General features: G+C 44.8%; 1 protein-coding gene across 2 annotated transcripts in view; it reads right to left on the bottom strand.

Moving 5' to 3' along the window:
- LOC143806159 (H-2 class II histocompatibility antigen, E-S beta chain-like) overlaps positions 1 to 24,083 on the bottom strand; it is a 287,273-nt gene that overhangs the window by 117,433 nt on the left and 145,757 nt on the right. For both annotated transcript variants that reach the window (XM_077286171.1, XM_077286169.1), the window contains one exon: positions 245 to 520. In XM_077286171.1, the coding sequence (XP_077142286.1) occupies positions 245 to 520 (276 nt within the window). The remainder of the gene's footprint in view (positions 1 to 244; positions 521 to 24,083) is intronic.

The following is a 24,083-nucleotide window of genomic DNA, read 5'->3' as shown; positions in this document are numbered from 1 at the left end:
GTGCTGTATAATACAGTATATACAGGGGTCTCATCCCCGGCCACCAGTGATACTGTGTATATTATTATTATTATTATATCTCCTCCTTTATATCCTACATGTAATATGTACTGTATAATACAGTATATACAGGGGTCTCACCCCCGGTCACCAGTGATTCTGTGTATATTATTATTAATATTATATCTCCTCTATATCGTACATGTAATATGTGCAGTATAATACAGTATATACAGGGTCTCACCTCTCCGGTCAGCAGTAACACTGTGTAGGATATCATAGTTGGGTATACAGTATGTCTCCACGCTGCTCCTCTGGTATTCCAGGAAATCCTTATCACTATTCCAGTTATCTGCCTGATGTTTACCGAACTCCGTCTTCGCTATGAATTTCCCTTCATCGCTGTCAAAGTAAACAAACTCCTCCTGATTGTAGATGTATCTCTGCAGATACCGCACCCGCTGCGTCCCGTTCAGGTAGTGACATTCAGTGGTTGCCGCTTCTACGAAATCTCTGACATCTGTGAATGAGAGGAGAGTTGTGATCAGATGATGTCACCCTGCGCCGGGGTCAGTACCAGCTCCGCGGGATGAGAGGAGTCACAGGAATCACCAGTGATTATTATCACCCGGGGAAGGCAGAGTCACACCAGAGTGGAGAAAGTCACCGAGAGACAGAGCAGTCTGTGGAGCCCAGGAGCGCCCTCTGCTGGAGAACGTGCTACCGTACTATGTACTGTGTGTGTGCGATGATCCTACGGCTGAGCAGCAGGACTGGATGTGACAGTGACAGGAATCATCCTGATCAGGGGCTGCTGTCATTTCTTATGGATCTAGTTCATTAGTTAAATAGCTATTTTGCCAACATAAGGTTTAATTTTTCTTTGCACTTTGAAGGTGTTTTCCATGCACAAGACTGAAGTAATTTCACCTCTCGTGTCTCCCTTTTTCCTATAGTTTGTAAGCTTGCGAGCAGGGCCCTCATTCCTCCTGGTATCGGTTTTGAACTGTGATTTCTGTTATGCTGTAATGTCTATTGTCTGTACAAGTCCCCTCTATAAGTTGTAAAGCGCTGCGGAATATGTTGGCACTATAGAAATAAAATTATTATATTAGGTAATATAACCATGTAATGAAAGTTCTAATGGACCGATTCATCAAGCAGTTTTCCCCAGTTTTCTGTCATAAAACTGCTTGAAATGTCCCAATTTTCAGGCTCCTTAGAGCTAAGTAACAATTTTGTGATATTTAGCAGTTTTATGCCCCGGGCAACTTCATCAAGTGGGTGGAGCTTCACTGGGAAGGGGCATGACTGACAACAAATGCATCAATGTCATAAAGTGTCATAAATGAAGACAGAAATGTGCTCCAGTCCCTGACAGGTGGAGACATCGTGCACTGGTGGAAAACAGCTGAAAGATGCTCCAAAGTCCCTAGCAGTAAATGTACAATATGGCGCCTCTCACTTCAGTGCATTGTTCATCAACACCAAATACTTGAAGAATTGGGACCTGAGAGATTTAGCTGGGCAATGTCTGGCAGGGACAGGTGCATGACATGAATATGAAGCTGAAGTTGTTTCTTATTCACAACTTGTTCTTTTTTGTGTGTGTTTTTTTTTTTACAAGTGTAATAACAATTAGAAGTAATCACAATAACAATACAATGGGGTGAGGTGGATGGATTTAAATGCAGCTACACAAAATAATTAAGTTGCATAAAAATGAGCATCAAAGTGGGCACAGAAGGGCGTTATCAAAAGGGTTAACTGACTTTGGGCCACTCAGACTGCAGACATACAGGAAGGGATGCCTCACATCAATCTCGCATCTCTCCAGCCTGGCCCAAATGGGCACAACAATCAGCATCAAAATGGGCAGCCGGACAGTGTTACAGATTTGAACAGGTAAATTATGTTTTTAAAGGGTTAAATGACTTTGAGCCCCTGACCTCACACCACTGTCACACAGATAGCGATACCCTGCATGAAACCAAGATACCTCCAGCCTGGACCAAACAGGTTCACGGTATCAGAGTTGGCATCAAAATGTGCGGCCAGACAATTTTTACAGATTAAAATAAGTAACTGGTGTTTTTAACCCCGTAAGCCCCAAGGGTGGCTTGCACGTTAATGACCGGGCCAATTTTTACAATTCTGACCACTGTCCCTTTATGAGGTTATAACTCTGGAACGCTTCAACGGATCCTGATGATTCTGACACTGTTTTCTCGTGATATATAGTACTTCATGATAGTGGTAAAATTTCTTTGATATTACCTGCGTTTATTTGTGAAAAAAAAAACATATTTGGCAAAAATTTAGAAAATTTCACAATTTTCCAACTTTGAATTTGTATGCCCTTAAATCACAGAGATACAGTACAGACCAAAAGTTTGGACACACCTTCTCATTTAAAGAATTTTCTGTATTTTCATGACTATGAAAATTGTACATTCACACATGTGGAATTATATACTTAACAAAAAAGTGTGAAACAACTGAAATTATGTCTTATATTCTAGGTTCTTCAAAGTAGCCACCTTTTGCTTTGATGACTGCTTTGCACACTCTTGGCATTCTCTTGATGAGCTTCAAGAGGTAGTAACCAGGAATGGTCTTCCAACAATCTTGAAGGAGTTCCCAGAGATGCTTAGCACTTGTTGGCCCTTTTGCCTCCACTCTGCGTCCAGCTCACCCCAAACCATCTCGATTGGGTTCAGGTCTGGTAACTGTGGAGGCCAGGTCATCTGGCATAGCTCCCCATCACTCTCCTTCTTGGTCAAATAGCCCTTACACAGCCTGGAGGTGTGTTTGGGGTCATTCTCCTGTTGAAAAATAAATGATGGTCCAACTAAACGCAAACCGGATGGAATAGCATGCCGCTGCAAGTTGCTGTGGGAGCCATGCTGGTTCAGTATGCCCTCAATTTTGAATAAATCCCCAACATTGTCACCAGCAAAGCACCTCCACACCATCACACCTCCTCCTCCATGCTTCACGGTGGGAACCAGGCATGTAGAGTCCATCCGTTCACCTTTTCTGCATTGCACAAAGACACGGTGGTTGGAACCAAAGATCTCAAATTTGGACTCATCAGACCAAAGCTCAGATTTCCACTGGTCTAATGTCCATTCCTTGCATTCTTTAGCCCAAACAAGTCTCTTCTGCTTGTTGCCTGTCCTTAGCAGTTGTTTCCTAGCAGCTATTTTACCATGAAGGCCTGCTGCACAAAGTCTCCTCTTAACAGTTGCAGAGATGTGTCTGCTGCTAGAACTCTGTGTGGCATTGACTTGGTCTCTAATCTGAGCTGCTGTTAACCTGCGATTTCTGAGGCTGGTGACTCGGATAAACTTATCCTCAGAAGCAGAGGTGACTCTTGGTCTTCCTTTCCTGGGGCTGTCCTCATGTGAGCCAGTTTCTTTGTAGCGCTTGTTGTTTTTTGCCACTGCACTTGAGGACACTTTCAAAGTTTTCCCAATTTTTCAGACTGACTGACCTTCATTTCTTAAAGTAATGATGGCCACTCATTTTCTTTACTTAGCTGCTTTTTTCTTGCCATAATACAAATTCTAACAGTCTTTTCAGTAGGACTAACAGCTGTGTATCCACCAGACTTCTGCACAACACAACTGATGGTCCCAACCCCATTTATAAGGCAAGAAATCCCACTTATTAAACCTGACAGGGCACACCTGTGAAGTGAAAACCATTCCCCTTGACTACCTCTTGAAGCTCATCAAGGGAATGCCAAGAGTGTGCAAAGCAGTCATCAAAGCCAAAGGTGGCTACATTGAAGAACCTACAATATAAGACATATTTTCAGTTGTTTCACACTTTTTTGTTAAGTATATGATTTCACAAGTGTTAATTTATAGTTTTGATGCCTTCAGTGTGAATGTACAATTTTCATAGTCATGAAAATACAGAAACATTTTTAAATAAGGTGTGTCCAAACTTTTGGTCTGTACTGTATGTCACACAAAATAGTTAATAAATAACATTTCCCACATGTCTACTTTACATCAGCACAATTTTGGAACAAAAATGTATTTTTGTTAGGGAGTTATAAGGGTTAAAAGTTGACCAGCAATTTCTCATTTTTACAACACCATTTTTTTTTAGGGACCACATCTCATTTGAAGTCATTTTGAGGGGTCTACCTGATAGAAAATACCCAAGTGTGACACCATTCTAAAAACTGCACCCCTCAAGGTGCTCATTCAAGAAGTTTATTAACCCTTCAGGTGTTTCACAGGAATTTTTGGAATGTTTAAATAAAAATTAACATTTAACTTTTTTTCACAAAAAATTTACTTCAGCTCCAATTTGTTTTATTTTACCAAGGGTAACAGGAGAAAATGGACCCCAAAAGTTGTTGTACAATTTGTCCAGAGTACGCTGATACCCCATATGTGGGGGTAAACCACTGTTTGGGCGCATGGCAGAGCTTGGAAGGGAAGGAGCGCCGTTTGACTTTTCAATGCAAAATTGACAGGAATTGAGATCGGATGCCATGTTGCATGTGGAGAGCCACTGATGTGCCTAAACATTGAAACCCCCCACAAGTGACACCATTTTGGAAAGTAGACCCCCTAAGAAACTTATTTAGATGTGTGGTGAGCACTTTGACCCACCAAGTGCTTCACAGAAGTTTATAATGCAGAGACGTAAGAATAAAAAAATCATATTTTTTAACAAAAATGATATTTCGCCCCCAATTTTTTATTTTCCCAAGGGTAAGAGAAGAAATTGGACCCCAAAACTTGTTGTGCAATTTGTCTTGAGTACGCTGATACCCCATATGTGGGGGTAAACCACTGTTTGGGCACATGGCAGAGCTCGGAAGGGAAGGAGCGCCGTTTGACTTTTCACTGCAAAATTGACAGGAATTGAGATGGGACGCCATGTTGTGTTTGGAGAGCCACTGATGTGCGTAAACATTGAAACCCCCCACAAGTGACACCATTTTGGAAAGTAGACCCCCTAAGGGACTTATATAGATGTGTTGTGAGAGCTTTGAATCCCCAAGTGTTTCACTACAGTTTATAACGCAGAGCTGTGAAAATAAAAATTCTTTTTTTTCCCACAAAAATTATTTTTTAGCCCCCAGTTTTGTATTTTCCCAAGGGTAACAGGAGAAATTGGACCCCAAAAGTTGTAGTCCAATTTGTCCTGAGTACGCTGATACCCCATATGTGGAGGGGAACCACCGTTTGGGCGCATGGCAGAGCTCGGAAGGGAAGGAGCGCCATTTGGAATGCAGACTTAGATGGATTGGTCTGCAGGCATCACGTTGCATTTGCAGAGCCCCTGATGTACCTAAACAGTAGAAACCCCCCACTAGTGACCCCATATTGGAAACTAGACCCCCCAAGGAACTTATCTAGATGTGTTGTGAGAACTTTGAACCCCCAAGTAGTTCACTACAGTTTATAACGCAGAGCAGTGAAATTTTTATTTTCCCGAGGGTAACAGGAGAAATTGGACCCCAAAAGTTGTTGTCCAATTTGTCCTGAGTACGCTGATACCCCATATGTTGTGGTAAACCCGTGTTTTGGTGTATGGGAGAGCTCGGAAGGGAAGGAGCACTGTTTTACTTTTTCAACGCAGAATTGGATGGAAAATGAGATCGGACGTCATGTCGCGTTTGGAGAGCCCCTGATGTGCCTAAACAGTGGAAACCCCCCAATTCTAACTGAAACCCTAACCTAAACACACCCCTAATCCCAACCACACCCCTAACCCCAACCAAACCCCTAACCCCAACACACCCCTAATCCCAACCCTAACCACACCCCTAACTCCAACACACTCCTAACCCTAATCCCAACCATAACCCTAACCACACCCCTAACCCTAATCCCAACCGTAAATGTAATCCAAACCCTAACTTTAGCCCCAATTCTAACTTTAGACCTAGCCCTAACTGTAGCCCCAACCCTAACTGTAGCCCTAAACCTAGCCCTAACCCTACCGGGAAAATGGTAATAAATACATTTTTTTAATTTTTTTTATTTTTCCCTAACTAAGGGGGTGATGAAGGGGGGGTTTGATTTACTATTTATAGTGTTTTTTTAGCGGATTTTTACGATTGGCAGCTGTCACACACTAAAAGACGCTTTTTATTGCACAAAATAGTTTTGAGAGCTATAATTTTTCCAAATTTTGGTCCACAGAGTCATGTGAGGTCTTGTTTTCGGCGGGACGAGTTGACGTTTTTATTGGTAACATTTTCGGGCACGTGACCTTTTTTGATCGCTTTTTATTCTGATTTTTGTGAGGCAGAATGACCAAAAACCAGCTATTCATGAAATTCTTTTGGTGGGGGGAGTTTATACCATTCCACTTTTGGTAAAATTGATAAAGCAGTTTTATTCTTCGGGTCAGTATGATTACAGCGATACCTCATTTATATCATTTTTTTATGTTTTGGCGCTTTTATACATGAAAACTATTTTATAGAAAAAATAATTATTTTTGCATCACTTTATTCTGAGGACTATAACTTTTTTATTTTTTTGCTGATGATGCTGTATTTTGCGGGACAAGATGACGTTTTCAGCGGTACCATGGTTATTTGCATTCGTCTTTTTGATCGCGTGTTATTCCACTTTTTGTTCGGTTGTATGATAAAGCGTTTTTTGCCTCTTTTTTTTTTAACGGTGTTCACTGAAGGGGTTAACTAGTGGGACAGTTTTATAGGTGGGGTCGTTACGGACGTGGCGATACTAAATATGTGTACTTTTATTGTTTTTTTATTATTTAGATAAAGAAATGTATTTATGGGAACAATATATATATATATATATATATATATATATATATATATATAATTTTTTCTTTTTTTTTTTATTTATTTAGGAATTTTTTTTTTTTTACACATATGAATATTTTTTTTTTACTTTATAACATTGCCCCGGGGGGAAGGACATCATGTTATATTGAGAGATCGCTGATCTGACACTGCACAGCACTGTGTCAGATCAGCGATCTGACAGGCTGTGCTGCAGGCTTACCAGCGCCTGCTCTGATCTAAGGTCTAGACTTTTAGCTGAGATGAATCTGTGCTGCAGTTTATGTTCATGATAAGTAGGGAAGCTACTACTTCCTACTTATCTCTACAGATAAGGGGAAAAAATAAGCACACAGGGAAGGAAAGCATACATTCATCTCAGAATTTCTGGAGTGAACAGGAAAGCAGCATTAACCCCTTCATGACTGTGATGGTGGGATACAGTTAGGTCCAGAAATATTTGGACAGAGACAACATTTTTCTCATTTTGGTTATAGACATTACCACAATTTAATTTTAAACAAAACAATTCAGATGCAGTTGAAGTTCAGACTTTCAGCTTTCATTTGAGGGTATCCATATTAAAATTGGATGAAGAGTTTAGGAGTTTCAGCTCCTTAACCTGTGCCACCCTGTTTTTTCAAGGGACCAAAAGTAATTGGACAATTGACTCCAAGGTTATTTCATGGAGAGGTGTGGGCAATCCCTTCATTATGTCATTCTCAACTAAGCAGATAAAAGGCCTGGAGTTGATTTGAGGTGTGGTGCTTGCATTTGGAAGGTTTTCCTATGAAGTAAACATGCGGTCAAAAGTGCTCTCCATGAAGGTGAAACAAGCCATTCTTAAGCTGTGAAAACAGAGAAAAAACCCATCCGAGAAATTGCTACAATATTCGGAGTGGCAAAATGTACAGTTTGGTACATCCTGAGAAGGAAAGAAAGCACTGGTGAACTCATGAATGCCAAAAGACCTGGGCGCCCACGGAAGACAACAGTGGTGGGTGATCGCAGAATAACCTCCATGGTGAAGAGAAACCCCTTCACAACAGCCAACCAAGTGAAGAACACTCTCCAGGAGGTAGGCGCATCAATATCCAAATCTACCATAAAGAGAAGACGGCATGAAAGTAAATACAGAGGGTTCACTGCACGGTGCAAGCCACTCATAAGTGTCAAGAATAAAAAGGCTAGACTAGACTTGGCTAAAAAACATCTAAAAAAGCCAGCACAGTTCAGGAAGAACATTCTTTGGACAGATGAAACCAAGATCAACCTCTACCAGAATGATGGAAAGAGAAAAGTATGGCGAAGGCGTGGTACAGCTCATGATCCAAAGCATACCACATCATCTGTAAAACACGGTGGAGGCAGTGTGATGGCTTGGCCATGCATGGCTGCCAGTGGCACTGAGTGACTAGTGTTTATTGATGATGTGACACAGGACAGAAGCAGCCGAATGAATTCTGAGGTATTCCGAGACATACTGTGTGCTCAGATCCAGCCAACTGCAGCAAAACTGATTGGTCGTCGTTTCATACTACAGATGGACAATGACCAAAACATGAAGCCAAAGCAACCCAGGAGTCTATTAAAGCAAAGAAGTGGAATATTCTTGAATGGCCAAGTCAGTCACCTGATCTCAACCCAATTGAGCATGCATTTCACTTGTTAAAGACTAAACTTCAGACAGAAAGGCCCACAAACAAACAGCAACTGAAAACCACCGCAGTGAAGGCCTGGCAGAGCATCAAAAAGGAGGAAACACAGCGTCTGGTGATGTCCATGAGTTCAAGACTTCAGGCAGTCATTGCCAACAAAGGGTTTTCAACCAAGTACTAGAAATGAACATTTTATTTAAAATTATTGAATCTGTCCAATTACTTTTGGTCCCTTAAAAAAACAGGGTGGCACATGTTAAGGAGCTGAAACTCCTAAACCCTTCATCCAATTTTAATGTGGATACCCTCAAATGAAAGCTGAAAGTCTGAACTTCAACTGCATCTGAATTGTTTTGTTTAAAATTAAATTGTTGTAATGTCTATAACCAAAATGAGAAAAATGTTGTCTCTGTCCAAATATTTCTGGACCTAACTGTATGTTATGTGGGTATCATTTTGTGTATATTTATATGTTACTGATTATCATGGTGTTCTCTTGTAGGATGAGTTATTTGCCAATTGATGAATAGCTGTTAAGGTACCTTCACACGAAACGACGATGCAGCGATAGCGACAACGATGCCGATCGCTGCAGCGTCGCTGTTTGATCGCTGGAGAGCTGTCACACAGACCGCTCTCCAGCGACCAATGATGCCGAGGTCCCCGGGTAACCAGGGTAAACATCGGGTTGCTAAGCGCAGGGCCGCGCTTAGTAACCCGATGTTTACCCTGGTTACCAGCGTAAAATGTAAAAAAAACAAACAGTACATACTTACATTCGCGTCCCCCGGCGTCCGCTTCCTGCACTGTGTGAGCGCCGGCAGTAGCAGGGCACAGCGGTGATGTGCTGTGCTTTCACTTTCACTTTGCGGCGCTCAGTCAGTGTGGGAAGCGGATGCCGGGGGACGCATGTAAGTATGTACTGTTTGTTTTTTTTACATTTTACGCTGGTAACCAGGGTAAACATCGGGTTACTAAGCGCGACCCTGCGCTTAGTAACCCGATGTTTACTCTGGTTACCAGTGTAAAATATCGCTGGTATCGTTGCTTTTGCTGTCAAACACAACGATACACGGCGATCAGACGACCAAATAAAGTTCTGAACTTTATTCAGCGACCAGCGACATCACAGCAGGATCCTGATCGCTGCTGCGTGTCAAACTGAACGATATCGCTAGCCAGGACGCTGCAACGTCACGGATCGCTAGCGATATCGTTACAAAGTCGTTTCGTGTGAAGGTACCTTAATTTGCCATCTGATATCAGCCCCCACAGTCCTGTACTGTTATCTCTCCACAGGGTCAGTGAATAATGTTGTTTGCTAATATGCTAATGACATATTGACCTAGCTTGTTGAAGCAATGAGTCCCTGGGACCCACCCCCCCTAACCTGTGAATGAGGAGAGGGACTTGTAAATATCAGGGAGGTGACACACAGGACAGTCTTGTGTGGAATGATGATGTGAACACAGCACATCAGAGAGAAGGGGAAGCATATGGACCATTTTTTATCCTCTGCTGGATTATTGGACTCTCATCTCCTTGGACATTTATCCGGTTACTAAACTGCATTCGGCTTCTGGACTATCTTATCCTTTGTGTGATGGATCGTATATATGGACCTTTCTTGTTTTTGCCTAAATAAAGCTTTTGGAATTGTTCACTATTTTCTTGCTCTGTTGATTGTGTGGTATCTGAGAAGGACCCCGTGACAATGACTTTGGGATTTTCCGTTTTTCCGTGTTGGTTTTTCAATCCTCTCCTTCCCAGAGCCATAACTTTTTTATTTTTCCGTCAATATGGCAATGTGAGGGCTTATTTTTTGAGGGACGAGTTGTACTTTTGAACAACATCATTGGTTTAACCATGTTGTGTACTAGAAAACGGTAAAAAAATTCCATGTGTGTTGAAATTGCAAAAAAAGTGCAATCCCACACTTGTTTTTTGTTTGACTTTTTTTTACAAAGTTCACTAAATGCTAAAACTGACCTGCCAATATGATTCTCCAGGTCATTACGAGTTCATAGACACCAAACATGTCTATGTTATTTTATATCTAAGTGGTAAAAAAAAATCCAAACTTTGCTAAAAAAAAAAAAAAAAATTGCGCCATTTTCCAAAACCCGGCCGTAGTGTCTCCATTTTTCATGATCTGTGGTCGTCGAGGGCTTATTTTTTGCGTGCCGAGCTGACGTTTTTAATGATACTATTTTGGTGCAGATACGTTCTTTTGATCGCCCGTTATTGCATTTTAATGCAATGTCGCGGTGACCAAAAAAACGTAATTCTGGCATTTCAAATTTGTTTCTCGCTATGCCATTTAGCGATCAGGTTAATCCTTTTTTTATTGATAGATCGGGCGATTCTGAACGTGGTGATAACAAATATGTATATGTTTGATTTTTTTTTTATTATTTTATTTTGAATGGGGCGAAATGGGGGTGATATAAACTTTTATATATTTTTTTAATATTTTTTTAAACATTTTTTAAAAAAGAGACTAGAAGCTGGCACAACTCGATCAGCTCAGCTACATGGGAGGGATGCATAGATCCCTCCTATGTAGCTGAATTACAGGCTTGCTATGAGCGCCGACCACAGGGTGGTGCTCACAGCAAGCCGGCATCAGCAACCATAGAGCTCTCAAGGAGACCTCTGGTTACTATGCTGACGCATCACTGACCCCCGATCATGTGATGGGGGTCAGCGATGAGCTCATTTCCGGCCCGTTGGCCGGAAGCGCCGGTTAAATGCCGCTGTCATCATTTGACAGCGGCATTTAACTAGTTAATAGCGGCGTGTGGATCGCGATTTCACCCGTCGCTATTGCGGGCACATGTCAGCTGTTCAAAACAGCTGACATGCCCGGCTTTGATGCGGGCTCACCGCCGGAGCCCGCATCAAAGCGGGGGTTCTGACCTCGGATGTACTATCCCGTCCAAGGTCAGAAAGGGGTTAAGAAGGTAAGTACTTCCTAAAGCATATCTAAACTTTCAATAAACTGTGCATAAATCAATAGTCCAGTATATGTTGTCTCCGTATTCTTGATGTTTTAGTTTGTTTTTCCTCTTAGCTCATATTTGGAGAAATTAGCTGCTCTGATGACTTATATACACTATACATAGAATATACTGTAAGGGGAAAAAATGTTTTCTAACATCTAAAATTCAGAAATACAGTAACAGGGTCGATGAGGACATATATTTGTGTTCTGGAATGTGATACAGCACAAACATGCTCCCTCCCTCCTCCCCTCTTCATAGACTGTGAAGAAATATTATGTGAAGCATTTAGTGAGCTGGACCCTGCTGAGACAAGCCTTGACATTGAAAATTCAGAGTAAAACTATTTAACAACACATCTTACAAACTTTATACTTATCTGTCCTATTGATTTATGCAAAGATTGTTTTATTTCTATCCCAAATTATACAGTGCACGATTCCCTATTATTGTAAGAATTACAATATACTTTATTTTTTTTTTTACACGATAAAATTATTTTGAGAGTGAATTTACATAATTACAAAATGTCTATGCAGCGCCCCAGAGTCCTGGTCGTTGCAGTACTGATGCTCCGCCGCTAAGGGGAGTGATGGTACGTCTGATGGCACTGAAGGAGTTCACCTGACCAGGTATCACAGACACCAATACACTTCATAGTCTGGCCTCCAGGGGGAGCTAAGGGCGCTATGTATTAGGCCACTCCTCACAATCTGGTAAAACTGGGGGTTAGATGGAAAGTTAGACAGAAAGCTGACTGGGTTGGAACCAAGCAACATCCTGTGGCAGAGGGTGTTGCAGGGGAAGATTCAGGGGGGTCCCTGTCAGGGGTGGGATCCTGACAGAGGCCTAGCGAACAGAAAAGAACGTTAAGGAACCGCGCCTGCACTACATCGTGGTGGTATCTCAAGAAAGGACAAGAAGCGAGGTTTATTGTGGAGAGTGAGAAACGAGATCAAAGCAAAAAGGAGATAACACCAATAGGAGTCGTGCTGTAAGATCGAGGCAACATCCTATTGAGGCACGTAGCCGGTGGCCAGAACACCGAGGAAGTATTAGGCTCCAAGCAATACTTCAAACAGAGGCAGGACAGTTGATTTTAGGTTGGCTGTCTCACGAAAATCACCTAAGACGACATAGGGGGCAACTGTGGGAGAGGGGCGACGCTAGGGTCCCGGAAGAACTCCAGGCCTTCCCGTCATACGGGTGCGTCCTACCCATATTATCTGGGGGACGGAGAAGAACATCAGAACAGACATAAGTTGTGGGGAATAACATCAGAAACAGACACAACAGTTGTGAGGACTATCCCGCGGTGCTCAGCAGGGAAGTACTACAACACACAGGCGCTAGAAGATAGGCACAGATTTCCACCTGCAAAGGGAACTCTGGAGGTGCCATCGGACCGGCCGGTCTCTTACAGCCCTGATAACCGTACTCTGGATTGAGGACCTTGAAGCCTTCAGTAAAGAGGTAAAGAGACTGCAACCCTGTGTCCTCGTTATTTATCGCGACCTGCACCACGCACCACCACTTACAACTTTCATTGGACGCCCCTTAGCAGGGTCACGGACCGGGTCTAGCCACCGTGACAACCCCAAAACCGAGACAGAGAGGCCCGGTGCCGAGTACCCGCGGCCCTGCGTCTGGGGGCGCTCCAAACTTGGCGTCACGAACAGGATCTACTTAAGCCTGAAGAATCAGGTCATGTGTGCCTTGGAACTGTGATTTACTGTGCTTGAACTGACTTATTGCAAAGACTGTGTATTGCCACTTGTCGCCAAAAGTTCCCGCCAAAACCGCCGCCATTACATTGCTAAGGAGAGCGCAGGAGAAGAAGAAGGGCGTGAAAGTGGGCGTAGACCCGCTGAAGGGCGCGAAAGACGATGGCCGCCCAATCTAAATACTTCTGTGTCCTGAGGACTTGTCCGTCAGTGGCTGAGGTCCGCCTTCTCATCCTCTTTGGAGAGTGGAGACCATGGAGACGGGGCCGCCCACGAAAGAGAGTGCGAGAAGAGGACATCACGGAGGAGGCAAAGATGGCGACGTCGGAAGTACCGCGTGGGGACTCGGCACGATGCTGTACCACCCGTAGCAGCCCCAGATTCGCCATCACTGCAGAAACTGGCCCTCACGGAGTCACCGCTGGGAGGACTCAGCTGGCCGCCGTCTGAGGAGTGGGTGGCTGCAGCTGAGGCCCGGCGGGTAGCACGCAGCCTCGAGGCCGAAGACCATGTGATCTCCCGGTTGGGCCAGCCCACGGAGGTCCGCCTATCTCCGTTGTCCCCCGCTTCCTCCATCCCGGCCGCGGCAGAGTGTGAGCTGCAGGCACAGGGCCTGAGGATCCTGCCGGAGGTAGAACACCTGCGGCGTCTGATGACGGCGTGGAGAAATAGACCCCAACCTGCGGTCCAGATCGACCAGACGAGTGCTGAGACGGTTCCACTGTCGCACTGGGGTGTGGTGGTATTCTTTAACCCTCGGGAAGGAAGGGGAGTCATTCAAGAAATTGGAGAGCCGCTGCAGGTCCGTGTTGATCGGAAGGAAGTGGAGCCCTGCGGTGGAAGATATGACCAAGACCGCGATTTGGAGCCCGGAGCCGCAGTGACCTATACCCGGTGGAGGAGGGAGGTCGGCTGGATGGCTCGGGGCGTTCAGCGGTGTGTCGCTCTCCAGGCTGCCGCTGGAACATCAGAGGACGGACCCCCTGCGGAAAAGGTAGCAGAACCTGTCCCCGAGGAACCCCAGGAAATCCTGACTAACCATGCATCCATGGGACGGGGCCGCTCTCGGTTGAGGAGGGTGGCCCAAAGAGGAGTGCTGCCGCTGCCTAGACGAGGACCGGGCCTTTCTACACCACCACGGGCCGTTTGCCAGGTGAGGCCCGGAAGGAGACCACCTCCGGATCAGCCAGAACATGAGTAAGCAGTAATGCTTTACAGAATGTATATAGTTAACTGTTCGTCTTTTTGTGTTTCTCTGCTGCTATAAGCCGACCAGGGTTATCTCTTAAAGGGATCCCTTATTTGACCCGGGATCCCTATTTTGCCTTTTTGATTGGTTCATCATTGTTTTAAAGACTGCCGAATCATGGACGGTGAATGGTTCACAAACTGTTTTGTAAATAGTTTGCACCTTATTAAAGGTGCCCCCCCTACTGGTTTTACAAGAAAAAGAACTCTTTGCGAAGAAACTGTTCCTGGAAACAGTACAGGAGTTCCTGCCTTATACGAACTTGCAGCTTGAGAAGTTGCGCTACCTCCAAGAGACGTGGTTCCCTCTTAAAGGGAACGTTCACCAATAGCACTTAAAGTATAATGTTGCCTTAAGAGAAGTAGCAATAATGTTTATATGTAGAAGTAATATGTAGTTAGTTAATTATAAGAAAATGTTTGATAATGTTGCTAGAGATTGAGGACAGGGAAGTGAACCCGTACGGGGTTAGACGGTGAGTCCTCCTAGGAGCCATAGAGAGATGGTTCAGTGTTCCTGTGCTAAGAAAAGAGGCAGTAGGCCTGGGCAGATAGACAGGCGGTCCTGCATAAGACAAATCAAGAAGAAAGTGTTGCACTTAGAAGAGAGAAGTGATAAAAGTTAATTTATATTTTAGGAGTTTTGTAGTAAGCCTTTAGTGGATTCAGCTTATACGTCCTTACAGGCAAAGTTAAATTATTGTTGAGAATTTGCACTAAGTAGAATACCCGGCTGGGTAAGAAAAGTTATTTATAGGATGTTATTTAAAATATTTAACCATGTTCTGTTTGTAACATTCAAGTGTCCTCACCTCCCATAAAGGGAAGCTCTGTTCAAAATTACTTGTTTCTGCATTTCAAAAATTGTATGTCTTTTTGCTGACATGTATTGTTGTTTTCTTCCCAGTCCAGGAGTACTAGATTTAACCGGGGGGGGGGGGGGGGAGTGCAGCGCCCCAGAGTCCTGGTCGTTGCAGTACTGATGCTCCACCGCTAAGGGGCGCTATGGTACGTCTGATGGCACTGAAGGAGTTCACCTGACCAGGTATCACAGACACCAATACACTTCATAGTCTGGCCTCCAGGGGGAGCTAAGGGCGCTATGTATTAGGCCACTCCTCACAATCTGGTAAAACTGGGGGTTAGATAGAAAGTTAGACAGAAAGCTGACTGGGTTGGAACCAAGCAACATCCTGTGGCAGAGGGTGTTGCAGGGGAAGATTCAGGGGGGTGGGTCCCTGTCAGGGGTGGGATCCTGACAGAGGCCTAGCGAACAGAAAAGAACATTAAGGAACCGCGCCTGCACTACATCGCGGCGGTATCTCAAGAAAGGACAAGAAGCGAGGTTTATTGTGGAGAGTGAGAAACGAGATCAAAGCAAAAAGGAGATAACACCAGTAGGAGTCGTGCTGTAAGATCGAGGCAACATCCTATTGAGGCGCGTAGCCGGTGGCCAGAATGCCGAGGAAGTATTAGGCTCCAAGCAATACTTCAAACAGAGGCAGGACAGTTGATTTTAGGTTGGCTGTCTCACCAAAATCACCTAAGAAGACATAGGGGGCAACTGTGGGAGAGGGGCGACGCTAGGGTCCCGGAAGAACTCCAGGCCTTCCCGTCATACGGGTGCATCCTATCCATATCATCTGGGGGACGGAAAAGAACATCAGAACAGACATAAGTTGTGGGGAATAACATCAGAAACAGACACAACAGTTGTGAGGACTATCCCGTGGTGCTCAGCAGGGAAGTACTTCAACACACAGGAACTAGAAGGTAGGCACAGATTTCCACCTGCAAAGGGAACTCTGAAGGTGCCATTGGACCGGCCGGTCTCTTACAGCCCTGTTAACCGTACTCTGGATTGAGGACTTTGAAGCCTTCAGTAAAGAGGTAACGAGACTGTAACCCTGTGTCCTCGTTATTCATCGCGACCTGCACCACGCACCACCACTTACAACTTTCATTGGACGCCCCTTAGCAGGGTCACGGACCGGGTCTAGCCACAGTGACAACCCCAGAACCGAGACAGAGAGGCCCGGCGCCGAGTACCCCGCGGCCCTGCATCTGGGGGCGCTCCATCTAAGAAGCATATTATGAAGCCCCCAGTATTTGAGCATTTCACAGTGTCTTAAGATAATAAACATTTTGTGTGTCAGTGTATAAGTGACCTAGATGAAAACAAATGCTGTGATGCCAAAATCAGTGCATACTCAGGCAGCGGTAAAAATGCTCCTTCAAGAGCTTCCAATCTAAAAAGACAGTTACAATGCTGCCACCCAGAAGTTTACAAAGCTGTGACTGAAAAAGATCACAGCAGCACCAAGAATCCAGAGATCAGCACTTCCCACCAGGCAAAGGAGGAGGAAAGAGCATCTCAAACGTCAGTTATGTGCTGTTCAGTTTATTCAGATAGACTTTCAGCCATACATGGACATTTATGTAATGGTAATATACTCAGTTCTATCATTTATTGTATTTGTTATACTTTGCAGCCATCTACTGGCCATTGCTGTACTACATTGTAATATTTGTTATGGTACTTTCCCACAATACCTTTCTGTCTTTAGCTCCTCCTATCTTTTTCCTTTTCCTGTTTTGTACTCCGTGCCATCTTAGATCTCACATGTGCTGCAGAGCTGGAGAAAGGATTCTCTTGTTACCTCTAACCTGGAGCTTCTATTATCTCTATCTGGTGATTCTATAACAGCTCTAACCTACAGTCCTCACTCTCACCTCATCTCACCAAGGTACTGTAAATAAAACCTGTTGAATTTATCACTGCATCATCCTTCCGGATCACCACGCACAGCTGATAAGGACTAGGAGCACAGTTAGTGAGTAACGCTACCTGCCTGTCATGATCTCAATGGCAAGAGAACATAGCATCAGCATATATAGGAACTAGCTCTTGGAAGATGGAAACTGAGCTGACCATGAACTAAACCTAACGCACAACTAGCAGTGGCCGGGTAGCATGCCTACGTTGATTCTAGATGCCCAGCACCAGCCGGAGGACTAAATAATGCTAGCAGAGGAAAATATAAGTCCTAGCTCACCTCTAGAGAAATACCCCGAAAGGAGACAGAGGCCCCCCACATGTATTGACGGTGAATTAAGATGAAATAACAAACGTAGTATGAAAATAGGTTTAGCAAATTTGAGGTCCACTTACTACATAGCAGAAGACAGAAAGGACACTTTCATGGTCAGCTGAAAACCCTATCAAAACACCATCCAGAAATTACTTTAAAACTCTGGCATTAACTCATAACACCAGAGTGGCAATTCCTGTTCACAAGAGCTTTCCAGACACAGTAACGAAACTACAGCTGTGAACTGGAACAAAAATGCAAAAACAAACATGGACAAGAGTCCAACTTATCTAGTAGTTGTCTAGGAGCAGGAACAAGCACAGAGAGGCTTCTGATAACATTGTTGACCGGCAAGCAACTAACAGAGAAGCAAGGTTATATAGCGACTCCCACATCTTGATGGGAACAGGTGAACAGAGAAGATGAAGACACCAGTTCAATTCCACCAGTAGCCACCGGGGGAGCCCAAGATCCAAATTCACAACAGTACCCCCCCCTCAAGGAGGGGGCACCGAACCCTCACCAGAACCACCAGGGCGATCAGGATGGGCCCTATGAAAGGCACGAACCAGATCAGAGGCATGAACATCAGATGCATTCACCCAAGAATTATCCTCCTGGCCGTATCCCTTCCACTTGACCAGATACTGGAGTCTTCGTCTGGAAACACGGGAGTCTAAGATTTTCTCCACAACGTACTCCAACTCACCCTCAACCAACACCGGAGCAGGAGGCTCAACGGAAGGCACAACCGGTATCTCATACCTGCGCAATAATGACCGATGAAAAACGTTATGAATAGAAAAGGATGCAGGGAGGTCCAAACGGAAGGAAACAGGGTTAAGAATCTCCAAAATCTTATACGGGCCGATAAACCGAGGCTTAAACTTAGGAGAAGAGACCCTCATAGGGACAAAACGAGAAGACAACCACACCAAATCCCCAACACAAAGCCGAGGACCAACACGACGGTGGCGGTTGGCAAAAAGCTGAGTCTTCTCCTGGGACAACTTCAAATTGTCCACCACCTGCCCCCAGATCTGATGCAATCTCTCCACCACAGCATCCACTCCAGGACAATCCGAAGATTCCACCTGACCAGAGGAAAATCGAGGATGAAACCCCGAATTACAGAAAAACGGGGACACCAAAGTGGCAGAGCTGGCCCGATTATTGAGAGCGAACTCCGCCAATGGCAAAAAAGCAACCCAATCATCCTGGTCAGCAGACACAAAACACCTCAGATATGTCTCCAGGGTCTGATTAGTCCGCTCGGTCTGGCCATTAGTCTGAGGATGGAAAGCGGACGAAAAAGATAAATCTATGCCCATCCTAGCACAGAATGCCCGCCAAAATCTAGACACAAACTGGGTTCCTCTGTCAGAAACGATATTCTCAGGAATACCATGCAAACGAACAACATTTTGAAAAAACAGAGGAACCAACTCGGAAGAAGAAGGCAACTTGGGCAGAGGAACCAAATGGACCATCTTAGAGAAACGGTCACACACCACCCAGATGACAGACATTTTCTGAGAAACAGGCAGATCTGAAATAAAATCCATCGAGATGTGCGTCCAAGGCCTCTTAGGAATAGGCAAGGGCAACAATAATCCACTAGCCCGAGAACAACAAGGCTTGGCCCGAGCACAAACGTCACAAGACTGCACAAAGCCTCGCACATCTCGTGACAGGGAAGGCCACCAGAAGGACCTTGCCACCAAATCCCTGGTACCAAAGACTCCAGGATGACCTGCCAACGCAGAAGAATGAACCTCAGAGATGACTCTACTGGTCCAATCATCAGGAACAAACAGTTTATCAGGTGGGCAACGATCCGGTCTATCCGCCTGAAACTCCTGCAAGGCCCGCCGCAAGTCTGGAGAAACGGCTGACAATATCACTCCATCCTTAAGGATACCTGTGGGCTCAGAGTTACCAGGCGAGTCAGGTTCAAAACTCCTAGAAAGGGCATCCGCCTTAACATTCTTAGAACCCGGCAGGTATGACACCACAAAATTAAACCGAGAGAAAAATAATGACCAGCGCGCCTGTCTAGGATTCAGGCGCCTGGCGGTCTCAAGATAAATCAAATTTTTGTGGTCAGTCAATACCACCACCTGATGTCTGGCCCCCTCAAGCCAATGGCGCCACTCCTCAAAAGCCCACTTCATGGCCAAAAGCTCCCGATTCCCAACATCATAATTCCGCTCAGCGGGCGAAAATTTACGGGAAAAGAAGGCACAAGGCCTCATCACGGAGCAGTCGGAACTTTTCTGCGACAACACTGCCCCAGCTCCGATCTCAGAAGCGTCAACCTCAACCTGAAAAGGGAGAGCAACATCAGGCTGACGCAACACAGGGGCAGAGGAAAAACGGCGCTTAAGCTCCCGAAAGGCCTCCACAGCATCAGGGGACCAATCAGCAACATCAGCACCCTTCTTAGTCAAATCGGTCAATGGCTTAACAATATCCGAAAAACCAGCAATAAATCGACGATAAAAGTTAGCAAAGCCCAAAAATTTCTGAAGACTCTTAAGAGAAGAGGGCTGCGTCCAATCACAAATAGCTTGAACCTTGACAGGATCCATTTCAATGGAAGAGGGAGAAAAAATATATCCCAAAAAGGAAATCCTCTGTACCCCAAAAACACACTTAGAACCCTTCACACACAAAGAATTAGACCGCAAAACCTGAAAAACCCTCCTGACTTGCTGGACATGAGAGTCCCAGTCATCCGAAAAAATCAGAATATCATCCAGATACACAATCATAAATTTGTCCAAATAATCGCGAAAAATATCATGCATAAAGGACTGGAAAACTGACGGAGCATTTGAAAGACCAAAAGGCATCACCAAATACTCAAAGTGACCCTCGGGCGTATTAAATGCGGTTTTCCACTCATCCCCCTGCCTGATTCGCACCAAATTATACGCCCCACGAAGGTCAATCTTAGAGAACCACTTGGCCCCCTTTATGCGAGCAAACAAATCAGTCAGCAACGGCAATGGGTATTGATATTTAACAGTGATTTTATTCAAAAGCCGATAATCAATACATGGTCTCAAAGAGCCGTCTTTTTTTGACACAAAGAAAAAACCGGCTCCTAAGGGAGATGACGATGGACGAATATGTCCCTTTTCCAAGGACTCCTTTATATATTCTCGCATAACAGCATGTTCAGGCACAGACAGATTAAATAAACGACCCTTTGGGTATTTACTACCCGGAATTAAATCTATGGCACAATCGCACTCTCGGTGCGGAGGTAACGAACCAAGCTTGGGTTCTTCAAAGACGTCACGATAGTCAGACAGGAACTCAGGAATTTCAGAGGGAATAGATGATGAAATGGAAACCAAAGGTACATCCCCATGAGCCCCCTTACATCCCCAGCTCAACACAGACATAGCTCTCCAGTCAAGGACTGGGTTGTGAGACTGCAGCCATGGCAATCCTAGCACCAAATCATCATGCAGATTATACAGCACCAGAAAGCGAACAATCTCCTGGTGATCTGGGTTAATACGCATAGTTACTTGTGTCCAGTATTGTGGTTTATTATTAGCCAATGGGGTGGAGTCAATCCCCTTCAGAGGAATAGGAGTCCCCAAAGGCTCTAAATCATACCCACAGCGTTTGGCAAAGGACCAATCCATAAGACTAAAAGCCGCGCCAGAGTCGACATAGGCGTCCGTGGTAATAGATGACAAAGAGCAAATCAGGGTCACAGATAGAATAAACTTAGACTGTAAAGTGCAAATGGAACCAGATTTATCAAGCCTTTTAGTGCGCTTAGAGCATGCTGATATAACATGAGTAGAATCACCACAATAGAAACACAACCCGTTTTTCCGTCTAAAATTCTGCCGCTCGCTTCTGGACAGAATACTATCACACTGCATACTCTCTGGCGTCTTCTCAGTGGACACCGCCAGATGGTGCACTGGTTTGCGCTCCCGCAAACGCCGATCGATCTGAATAGCCATTGTCATGGACTCATTCAGACCCGCAGGCACAGGGAACCCCACCATAACATCCTTAATGGCATCAGAGAGACCCTCTCTGAAAGTCGCCGCCAGGGCGCACTCATTCCACTGAGTAAGCACAGACCATTTACGAAATCTTTGGCAGTAAATTTCAGCTTCATCTTGCCCCTGAGAAAGGGACATCAAAGTTTTTTCTGCCTGAAGCTCCAAATGAGGTTCGTCATAAAGCAACCCCAAGGCCAGAAAAAACGCATCCACATTGAGCAACGCAGGATCCCCTGGTGCCAATGCAAAAGCCCAATCTTGAGGGTCGCCCCGGAGCAAGGAAATAACAATCCTGACCTGCTGTGCAGGGTCTCCGGCAGAGCGAAATTTCAGGGACAAAAATAATTTGCAATTATTTCGAAAATTCTGAAACCCAGATCTATTCCCCGAGAAAAATTCCGGCAAAGGAATTTTCGGCTCAGATACAGGTGCACGAAAAACAAAATCTTGCAAATTCTGTACCTTCGTGGCGAGATTATTCAAACCTGCAGTTACACTCTGAAGATCCATTACAAACAGGTGGACACAGAGCCATTCAAAGATTTAGAAGGAGAGAAAGGAAAAAAAAAAAAGGCTGCAGCATAGACAGACTGGCAAGAGGTCCAATTAAGAGCACACTCAAGAGGAAAAAAAAAAAAAAAAAATCTCAGCAGACTTCTCTTTTCTCTCCTTTCTCAGCCAAGGATTTTAACCCTTTAGTGGGCCGGTCAAACTGTCATGATCTCAATGGCAAGAGAACATAGCATCAGCATATATAGGAACTAGCTCTTGGAAGATGGAAACTGAGCTGACCATGAACTAAACCTAACGCACAACTAGCAGTGGCCGGGTAGCATGCCTACGTTGATTCTAGATGCCCAGCACCAGCCGGAGGACTAAATAATGCTAGCAGAGGAAAATATAAGTCCTAGCTCACCTCTAGAGAAATACCCCGAAAGGAGACAGAGGCCCCCCACATGTATTGACGGTGAATTAAGATGAAATAACAAACGTAGTATGAAAATAGGTTTAGCAAATTTGAGGTCCACTTACTACATAGCAGAAGACAGAAAGGACACTTTCATGGTCAGCTGAAAACCCTATCAAAACACCATCCAGAAATTACTTTAAAACTCTGGCATTAACTCATAACACCAGAGTGGCAATTCCTGTTCACAAGAGCTTTCCAGACACAGTAACGAAACTACAGCTGTGAACTGGAACAAAAATGCAAAAACAAACATGGACAAGAGTCCAACTTATCTAGTAGTTGTCTAGGAGCAGGAACAAGCACAGAGAGGCTTCTGATAACATTGTTGACCGGCAAGCAACTAACAGAGAAGCAAGGTTATATAGCGACTCCCACATCTTGATGGGAACAGGTGAACAGAGAAGATGAAGACACCAGTTCAATTCCACCAGTAGCCACCGGGGGAGCCCAAGATCCAAATTCACAACACCTGCCATTGTTTATATATAGCGATTCTGTTATGGACCTGGTGGTTAGGTGCACCTGGAATGACCTGATGGTTAAACTAGAAGACAGGACCAGCTCTGGGAAGTGGCAACTCTGCTGACCGCAAATCCTAATCCTATAACACACACACTAGAAATAGCTGTGGAGCGTACCTAACTCTCCCTAGACGCCTCTTCACAGCCTAAGAGCTAACTACCCCTAAAGATAGGAAAATAAGCCTTACCTTGCCTCAGAGAAATTCCCCAAAGATAAAGGCAGCCCCCCACATATATTAACTGTGAGTTAAGAGGGAAGTCAAAAACACAGGGATGAAACAGGTTTCAGCAAAGGAGGCCAGACTTACTAAATAGATTGAGGATAGGAAAGGAATCTATGCGGTCAGCACAAAAAACTAAAAAAAGCCACGCACCGACTCACGGTGCGGAGGTGCCACTCTGCAACCCAGAGCTTCCAGCTAGCAAGGCAATATCATGTTAGCAAGCTGGACTAGAACTTAGCAAGTACTAAGAAATATATACAGTACACAATGAACAACAAATGAACTAGCAGGGACTTAGCTTTTGCTGGAGTAGACAGGTCACCAGAAAGATCTGAGAGAGATCTGAACAGTACTAATACATTGACAGCTGGCATGGAATAACGATCTGAGTGGAGTTAAATAGAGAAGCCAGCCTAGCCGCAAACGAGAGCAGCTGAGGAGGCAACCTCAGAGCCAGCAGTTCCACTCACAGCCACCAGAGGGAGTCCACGGACAGAACTCACCGAAGTACCATTCATAACCACAGGAGGGAGTTCGAGAACGGAATTCACAACAGTACCCCCCCTTGAGGAGGGGTCACCGAACCCTCACCAGAGCCCCCAGGCCGATCAGGACGAGCCAAATGAAAGGCACAAACCAACTCGGCCGCATGGATATCGGAGGCAAAAACCCAGGAATTATCCTCCTGACCATAGCCCTTCCATTTGACCAGGTACTGAAGTTTCCGTCTCGAAATACGAGAATCCAAAATCTTCTCCACCACATACTCCAACTCCCCCTCGATTAACACCGGAGCAGGAGGGTCAACAGAGGG

This window comes from Ranitomeya variabilis, chromosome 2, assembly GCF_051348905.1.
Source record: "Ranitomeya variabilis isolate aRanVar5 chromosome 2, aRanVar5.hap1, whole genome shotgun sequence".
NCBI lineage: Eukaryota > Metazoa > Chordata > Amphibia > Anura > Dendrobatidae > Ranitomeya > Ranitomeya variabilis.
The sequence above is the reverse complement of the archived record's forward strand: the minus strand, read 5'-3'. Positions and strand labels throughout refer to the sequence as shown.